This window comes from Typha angustifolia, chromosome 15 (genome assembly GCF_048772165.1).
Source record: "Typha angustifolia cultivar Huaian chromosome 15, ASM4877216v1, whole genome shotgun sequence".
NCBI lineage: Eukaryota > Viridiplantae > Streptophyta > Magnoliopsida > Poales > Typhaceae > Typha > Typha angustifolia.
In genome coordinates this window covers 23,700,794-23,710,000 of record NC_133253.1, presented here as the reverse complement: position 1 = coordinate 23,710,000, position 9,207 = coordinate 23,700,794, and the positions used below count along the sequence as shown (strand labels likewise).

General features: G+C 35.3%; 1 protein-coding gene across 1 annotated transcript; it reads right to left on the bottom strand.

Moving 5' to 3' along the window:
• Positions 1-22: 22 nt before the first annotated feature.
• Positions 23-8,015, bottom strand: LOC140779069 (peroxisomal nicotinamide adenine dinucleotide carrier-like). Its single transcript, XM_073124024.1, has 11 exons — positions 7,849-8,015; positions 7,576-7,746; positions 7,421-7,495; positions 7,199-7,329; positions 6,684-6,738; positions 6,128-6,283; positions 4,681-4,749; positions 4,454-4,561; positions 4,225-4,293; positions 1,045-1,099; positions 23-359 (listed from the first exon to the last, which is right to left on the bottom strand). Exons 1-11 carry the CDS (start codon positions 7,927-7,929, stop codon positions 166-168), a joined length of 1,164 nt encoding a protein of 387 aa, XP_072980125.1. The 5' UTR covers positions 7,930-8,015; the 3' UTR covers positions 23-165.
• Positions 8,016-9,207: the final 1,192 nt, after the last annotated feature.

Sequence of the window (9,207 nt, the reverse complement as noted above, 5' to 3'; positions counted from 1 at the left end):
GCATTTAATATTTCAGCCTCTCTGACATTAACTATTTGATTGGAATTAGTAATCATGTTTACTTCATCCCATAGATACAAATTTCAGTACTTCCGACAAATATCCGTGTAATAATGGTAAAGACCTTTTTGCAGGTTAATGCAATGTATACCATCAATCACCAATTTATTCCTTTTTTAACCTAACAAGGATTTTTCTGCTTTCATCAGCAAGGAAAAGAAATGCCTTAACCAACTCCTCCTTTACCATAAAAAGAACTGACGCAGCAAAAACACTCTGGACGATTTTTGTGCCCATCCCTTTGTAAAATCCATAAAGTCCTTCGTAGCGGATCATCTTTACAATTGCATCCAGAGTACCTGGTTAAAAATAAAATAGAACAATATCAGTCCTAACAACAGAATAAGCAGTTGCAGTATCGAGAAAAGAGAGAAAAGAGTTCCCTTGCTTATATATTTATGTAGAACTACACAAGATACCAAGAATAGATAAGAATAAAAGCAAGAGTATCAGAAAATGCGTAGTCATATTACGATAGGGCCAATACAAAATTGGTATCATTCTAACATTTGGTTGATCAGTAAAGCAAACCAACTGAAGACCCACATAGGTTTTGTCAGAGAACCTTACTTTTCATCACCAAGTCATGATTAATTGCTCCGAACTCATGAAAACAGTCTAAACAGAGTAAGGAGACAGACCAGAAAAAGAGTCTTGCATAAAGTATCTAAGATATCAACATGACAAGTATCAATTATGTTGTGTCTCCACAACTGAGTTTCCCAACTTTACATCTATAAGCAAAGATTACTAGCTGAATACAACAATAGGGACTAAAGGCTCCGAAAGTAATTATAACAGCAAAATTTACTGCATTTTAGTTCAATTATTTGATTGAGCATTATCGCATATACTGCATGAATTATGCTTAAAGAAATTACATATGAAATGGACCGGGCTGTTGGATTACAGGAGCATATTGTTCATTATGAAGGAACTTCTGTGGTACTAATGAATTGCTTGCTCAAACAGCCAGATGGTTACCTGTGTACCTCAACATGGCATTCCTGCCAATTTCTTGTTTCGCTTGCAACCTAGACTGCATTCAGTTCAGAAAATAATGATAGTTTGAATAACCAAATAAAAGAAAAAAATAAACATAGATATATGAAATCAAGGAGACAGTTTAAAAGCAATTTTAAGTTAGAAAATTGGAAGAAAACGGGCCAGTTTCTCAAAAGAAAAAGCTTCTAATTAGCAGCAACTTCATGGTTGTATTCCATGGTTCAGAATTCAGATATTAAGCAAGCAAGTAAAACACTATTTCTATTTGGCATGTGAGAGCATGCATGCATTGCTTCTATTTAAAATTTGTTCTGGCTCCACCAAATTGCTGCAGATGCTTCTTTAAATACCAACAGAACCAACTAAACCTGGTGAAAAATAGAGCAACCTACCGCAGGTAAGCAATTAGTCACAAAATCTAATGATACAACTAAGAAAAGTCAGCAGTCAAGACTGTTATCCTTGGTTGGTCTATAGTTGCCTTTGTAATAGATCAAATGTTAGTACTTACAAAGGTCAGTAAGTCATTTGGCAATTCTCCCCATTTTCCAAGGTGAGTCGGTGACTGTTGCTTTTGTAGCTATCATGGGGATTTGTGTTTGTGTGATTGGGGGTGGAAAGATGTAATCATCCAACTGTAAAAACCATACTGGGCCCAAAAGTAAAGTATAATGTATGCAAAATCTTACAGACCTAAATTATAGTTAAAGAATTTATGCATGCAAAAACAGAAGCACCTCGCATTCCAGAAATAGCCCTGAAAGTTCAAACCTCCTGAGGTTAGATCCACCGCAGAAACAGAGGTTCAAATTGTTGGGGTCATTTTACTGTCTCTGGTTTCCAAGTTCCAACAATTCATAATGAACAACCCAGAACAAAGGACATAAGCCAACACATTGGGATATTTAATAAGAAATTCTCCTAGGTCCAACGTGCATATCCTTTAACATGATGAGCGTTCTTTCTCTAAGACCCATTATTATAATTTCCTTTTAGACCTATAATACCATGTACAAATCCAATCTCGACATTTGTTCAATTAGTCTCTCCAATGCTTTCATTATATTACCAGAGCATGATCCCAAAAGAATATGTATCTTTCATAATTCAGTTATTTCTCTACTATTTTAACAATAATTGCTTTCGACACCTTTGCATTCCACCACTAGTTCTTTCTTGAAATTAGTTTTCTATCTCTATGTACACAATAATCTCTTTCATTTCCCCCTTAATATGAAACATCTTAGTCATATTTCATTAGCATAGTTATTCTTCTAGATTATATAAACATCCACTATTTCATATAAATAATACCTTCTCTTAAATTACACCATCCAAGTGATAGACACCCCTCCGATTAGTAATCCAAAGGTGCCTACTTGCTCCCACGATCCATACGAGTTCAACAATAACCTCGGATATAAGATCCGATCTTCGAGGCAAAAGCTAGATCTACCGTGAATCTTCAAGGTTAATGAGATCCTTTGGATTCAACAGTCGGATCAACAAATGGTTTTGGAGGATTCATAGATTTGGAATAGAAAACAAATATATTAGAATGAATGTGGGTAGGAGTGGCCAGAGTTGCAAGGTGGTCCGGCTAAGGCAGTAGGGTGGTGGCAATATGGATGAGTTAGGGTAAGTTGGTAGTAGGGTGAAAGAGAGAAAAAGGAGGGAGAGAGTGGACCGTCACCTAGGGAGTGGCACAAACCATCGAAGAGGGAAGAAGCCTAGGACAACCTAGGGTAGTCAATCAAAGGAGGAAGAAACATGGAAAAAGAAGATAAAAGATAGAAGATAAAAAATAGAAGATAAAAGATAGAAGAAGATTCTATAATTCCAACATAACTAGTCAGATGCACACCACATATATTATAGGTGGTTCCTTAGCTTGACTAGACTTGGCAATTAGACCAAGCAAGCTCGAGTCTGAATACCCAACTTAAGTGAAAAACATTTAAAGAAAACACCTAGACTTGGGATCCTCGTTGTTGAGCGTTCGAACATCTGGAAGGCCATTCGAACGCCTTGAGACCCATTCTGCTCTCGGTGATTTGCGTTCAAATGCCTAGGAAGGCCGTTTGAATGCTTTGAAACCCAATCTGCTCTCGAGGATTTACGTTCGAATTTCAAACACCCAATCCCGAAAATAATACTATCGACTGCCGGAACCTTCATTTTCTCCACAAGCAAACTATAAATTAACCGAGGCGGGTGTCTATTACTTATTTTTCATTTTCAATTTTTTAAATAATTAATCTAATATTACTCTAACTTGCAGTTCGGTAATTAAGCTCTCAAGTAAGCTCTCATGTTTAACAACTTGACAATATATGGATGTCACTTATCTACTATTATAAGAGATAGTAAACTTGAAATCATATCCCTATTCTATTGTCTTTGCCAATTTAGACCTCCATTTAAACCACAAGGCACAAGAAGATCTAATGGCATGAGTTTGTGGCTATATCCAACAAAAAGCACTTGATATGCATAGTGAAATTGAACCAACCTAAAAGCTCACATGTGACTCCTATTTGAGTGATCGTATTAAGGTGCACATATAAGAGTCACTTCTTCTAAAAAGTCTTTTCTTTTCTATTAGTTTAGAATTGATGCATTTATCACTACAACAATATCTCTTTTTTATAGATTATGAGTTCATAAGTTAATCATTAGGCTAAACAAAAAGGTTAATCCTCTCTCCGATATATAGATTGGATAACATAATCAATCATCCCAATAAATGGGCTATAATTAATCTAATCCATACATATATAATGTTCCAGTCAAAAAGTTATTAAATATGAACCCTAATTTATATGGGGGATCGAATCTAACTTATGTCATAAGCTAAACTCAATCATTGAGCTATAGCAGTCTTTTACTTACCCAATTTTTATGTTTTCTTCCTAAATTTTTATGCAAGATATCGCTCCCTATAAATATTTTTGCATCTAAGCAATAGATTTGCAATAGTGTCTCATGGTGGCGATTTTCTTAAACCATGAAGATTTATTTTCACAATTTACTTCACAAAAAATTTGGTGGTTCAAGCTATCTGGTAAAACATTCTTCCTTTACCCAAGCTTTTGCCAGGCTACTGGAAGATACACTATCAAAGGAAAAACACTTAAAGAAACCAAGAGTAAAATATACCTTGACAACTAATAAGGGATAGGTTGAGATAGTTGCTCCCAATTTTGCCACTGCTCCGAGTAAAAATACCTACTCATGAGGAACAAAGAATAGTTAAGTAAAATTACTTAGAGAAGTAAGTATTGTAGGAGATTTTCCTCCTACATAAAGAGATCAAAGTCCTAAAAGTACATAGTGATATTAAATCAACCTCAGTGATAAGGTGATTTTGCAATAAAAATTGGCATACCTCCAAAGCAGTGAGGTTTTTGATCCCAGATTTTATTGCCAGTCGTTTAGTCTGAAGATGCTTTATTGATGTTTCATAAATCATAAATTGAATTGATGGATTACAGACCTGGAAAAACCATAAGCATAAAACTGTTAGCAGCTCAATCATTGTAATATCCACAATCTACTATTGAACTTTTAAATTGAAAAACAAGATTATGCCAATTAGACAATCAAAAGATTTACCATGATAAGTGTTGGAATCAGCCCTTTCCAGAATCCTTTAATGCCTGTTTCATCATATACTTCCCTTGCCTGCCTAGCAGATAAAATTGCTATATTATTCTATAAGAGAACGTGTGTTACAAACACTAGGAGCTCCATAGCATTATCTCAACACTCGAAGATTCCCAAAGTATGAACTATTAGAAACTTAGTTCAGTCCAAATTGGTGAATATTCTTATAAGTTACAAAGTTCAATCAGAAATACGAATATACAATCCAACATTACATGTCCAGGAGTGCTATGTATATTTATTAATTTAATATATATACGTATTATTTCCAAAGTCCAAACTATTAGACTAGTACATATTCAAACGTTCCAGACTTTCAAGTAAGAGCAACCTAGGATCTTGATACTATAACCATATAAGCTATAGAACTAAAAAAATTACAACGTATTGCAAAATTGATAATTGGTTTTAGTGTTCATGATTGCAAAACAGTATCTGAATTGCAGAGAAATGCAAGACTTTGATAAATTATACTAACTTAATACTATCAGGGCACAACTCTGGCCTTCTCCATTACTGAGGGGGCTATTTTTGAGAACATTAGTGTCATGAAACTCCATAACATAATCAAGCAGATTATTACAACAAATCAGCTCAAATCACCCTTCTCGATGTATTAAACGGCTTCCAACTTGTATGAAAAAAAAAAAAATGTCTTCCAAGTTACAAGTGTTGTCTGACAAAAAGGGCCCCAAGAACAACTTCCCAGAAGATAACAAGTTATTTTTCAAAGAACAATTTACAAAAGATAAAAAAATTAACTTCCAATAACAAAACCAAATTTCAGATAATTATAGACATTAACATCTTTTAAGTGCTAGAGAATAACCCAAGTTAAAAAAAAATTTGGTCAAACATTCTTAACATCCTCCAACAAATTCTATCTTGTCTCAACACTATTTCGCACTAAGGAGTTTTATGGAAACGAACATTTACAATAAAGTTGGAACTTATAACCACTTATTTTGTGCAGTAGATCTAAGATCATGGGACGTTAAACAAAGGGTTTGGTTATAGATTGTAGCTAAGGTCCAGCTAATCTCCTTATAAGTTTATAAACATGTCCAATAATCTTAACTAGAAGTATCACATTAATGAAAATCCATTTGCACTCCTATTTGTTGTATAACTTGTGTAGAGACTGAAGGCACTAAAAAGTTGAATACATTATTCTAGACATATAAAAAGGTTGAATACAATATGCAACATATAAAATGATCATACTTTCCGAAGGCACCAAAAAGTTGAATGCATTATGCAAGACATAAAAAGAAGGTTGAATACAATATGCAAGATATAATAAGATAATACTTTCCAATTATCTCAGATAGATGAACAAATCAAAAGCACACTCCAGAACCTTTTTTTGTCTAAAAGAAATGTAAGGTACACTAACCGCATCAAATGTTCCATAAGGACGAGGTTTTATTGAGTCAGTTCCAACAAATTTGTCCTTAACATCTGAGATGTCAACTGAGTTTGTTGTAGACATTTTCCTGAGCATATCCTCCCTCTTGGCCTCCATAATCTTCCGTTCTGCTTGTGTATGTGTCTGGGAGAAAACAAAAGAGTTAACTGACATATATACAAATCATAGTTAGAGGTACTATCCTATATTCAGACAAACAAAGAGGAAAATTTAGACCAACATTTAGGCACCACTATCAATGCTATTAACCTATTTGCAATCTGCACTTCAAGATATATATTCCACTCAACACCCATCACCAAACCAACGCTTTCCATCTTAGTGCATTCTATCTCCTTGTGTGTTCAACTAGTGGAGAAGAATTGTGTGTAGCAGTTGAGATAAACGAAGTTAGTTGTCCTTAATAGCATCTCTATCACTTTGTGCCATCATATGTACTGAGAAAGGACTGTTTGAGCTGGCTATTATGGAACTACATATTTCATTGAGGCACCGGATTATAACTAAATGTATAGTGATATACCTGCATCCGAGTAACGAGAACCCATATTGGATTAGTTAGCAGCACGTTCACAGACCTGCAAGAGAGTCAACAGTCAGTGATGAACGAAAAAGGAGATGCTTCACTCTAGCATCACGGTACTCATAAAATATCTGATCAATTTTCCCAGTTTGTGCAGATTACTATGTACTTTATATGGTGTATTAACTGAAAGTTGAGCAAAAGAAACTGTGACGGTATCAATGGGGAGAGTTTGAATAGGGGTTGTTCTTATGTTGATTATGAGCATAATTCAGAACGAGCTACCAGTCTCCCCCTAGTTAGCTTCAGAAGGGTTAAAGAAGTTGGGTTTAATAAGGACATGATTGAAAGAAAAAGGACCAAAACCAGGTTTATAAATGTTAGGCGTAACTAATAATATCTGCTGGTTTCAAAAGAAAGGAAAGGGCAAATTGTAACATGTTCTTCAGGAACGGAGTATCTAGATGTAAAAGGAAGAGAAGAGGAAAATCTACAGCGGCAGATAAGAGGCCCACCCAGCAATAGCAGCAACAACTAGCCAAGAGAACATGCCGACGGTACCGTCACCAAGCCCTTTCTTCTTGCGGGCGACTGCTGCAGCCTCCACCTTATTCTTGAGAACTTGGTAGAAATAATAATATATACCCTGATAACACAACAGACCTTGTTGTCGGTAACAGATGGGTAGAAGGAAACGACGAATTGGGTGGATCAGTGTGTGGCGAGGAAACGCAAACCTGAGATGCAGCGGTGCCAATTAGAGAGGGCTTGAGGCCACTATACAGACCACCCCAACCTTCCGATCGGATAACCTGCACTGCCACCCGAAATTAACCAAGGAACGTAAGTGAGGGGGTCGAAGGGCCGTAACCGGAAGGTAAGGAGAGAAGACCTGGAGAATTTGGAAGAGGGTTCCGCCATTGCTGCTGCTGCTGTTGTTATTGGGTGAAGAGTCGGCAGGGGCCTTTCCAATCTCAATATCCTCCTTTTCCCTTAATGGAGAAGGCAGGCCACCAAGCGCTCTCTTCTTGGCAGTTCTATCTGTCTGCTGCCGAGTGTTCACCTGCAATCAATTGCAGATAAGAAACAAACTGGTTCGCAGATAGAAAGGGAAAATGAAAACAGAGAGAAATGGGAGGAAGGGAGCGAAGTTTTTTCCTAATACCGTTTGAAGGGGGTAGGTGATGATCTGGGCGATAATGCCGCCTCCGGCCCCGGCTAACCCATTTGCCACCGCGTTCGACATTTCCCTTTTCTTCCTTTTTTTTCCCCCACTCTTTTTTAATGATTTTCTTTGCCTCCTTTCCGGAGGGGACACGGCTTACGAGTTGCAACCGCCACCCGTAGCACAATCTTCTTTGCATCGGGATCGGCAAGCGCAAGGCACGGGTCAAGTCTCGATCTCCAGTCAACCATCTTTAACCTGGATATTTTTACATGTCGCCACCTATATTTTAGTCAATACTTGTAAATCGACTTATTATTTACAAATAGTGTGTTTGGTTAGTACGAATCAGAGAAAATAAAATAGTCCAAGTTTATAGTGAAGTCATTCATAACTTATTCGTAGTCCATAAAAATTAGAAGTATTTAATAAGAATAAATATTATATATATATATATATAGACTGAATTAAAATATAAAAAGTTTGATGGGAGTAAAAACTTATTTTATCACTCTATTTTTTTTATCTAAACATCATAAAATAATCAACATTCAAAATTATCACATTATTTTTGTACTTACCAACCACCAGTCTCATCCTAACTAAATATATATTTAATACTATAATTTTTAGCGTTTATTGCGTTTCCTTATTGCCAGCAGATTGACTAAAGGGTTCTAATTTTATTATCCAATACGTGTAGGAGGTGTAATCGAGTAGAACTTAATAGCTATTTTGAGATCGAGCTTATTTCCAGCCTTTTGATCTATTTCAAATAAAATCTAAATCAAATTCGATCTTGAATTTAATTTGAATTAATTAAATTTTATTTTATTTACTATACATATTATATATAGAGAGAGAGCTTTATTAAGTTAATTTTTACTGAAGTTTGAGTTAAAATTAAATTCAAGTTTTATTTAGTTGATAAAAATTTTGAGTTTTATTTGGTTGATCAAACTAGCACAGTTTGATTGAGCCCTAACTAGATTTGCACTGATATTTTTTTTTCCCAATGTATCAAAACATACCAATTCTAAATGTACTTAGAATGAGCAGATCATATAAACTATTATCAATGCTCATAGAAGTTTCACACTTTCTTTATTAGTTGTATTCAATCTTATGCTTTGGTTTTAATATAGTTTTGTATAGATCAAGTATAAAACATGTGCTAAAAAGTTGTCACTATATCTTTACTAGTTTATATGTATCCTATTGTATTATTGTAATTTTGGGGGGCATTAATGGTTTGTTTCTGCTTATGGTCTTTTGCTTAAAAAGAGCAGATTAGTTTATGATTGGGCCGGAGTTTGATTATTTCTCAAATGAAACGAGATTTGAGCTGACCTCGCCTCA

What these genes read in the sequence shown, in the direction of transcription:
- LOC140779069 (XM_073124024.1), bottom strand. Translation starts at nt 7,929, where the DNA reads ATGTCGAACGCGGTGGCAAATGGGTTAGCCGGGGCCGGAGGCGGCATT. An exon ending in TCACCTACCCCCTTCAAACG is followed by an intron (nt 7,747 to 7,848) that starts GTATTAGGAAAA and finishes AATTGATTGCAG; the next exon opens with GTGAACACTCGGCAGCAGAC. An exon ending in CTTATGGAACATTTGATGCG is followed by an intron (nt 4,750 to 6,127) that starts GTTAGTGTACCT and finishes TCTGCTAGGCAG; the next exon opens with GCAAGGGAAGTATATGATGA.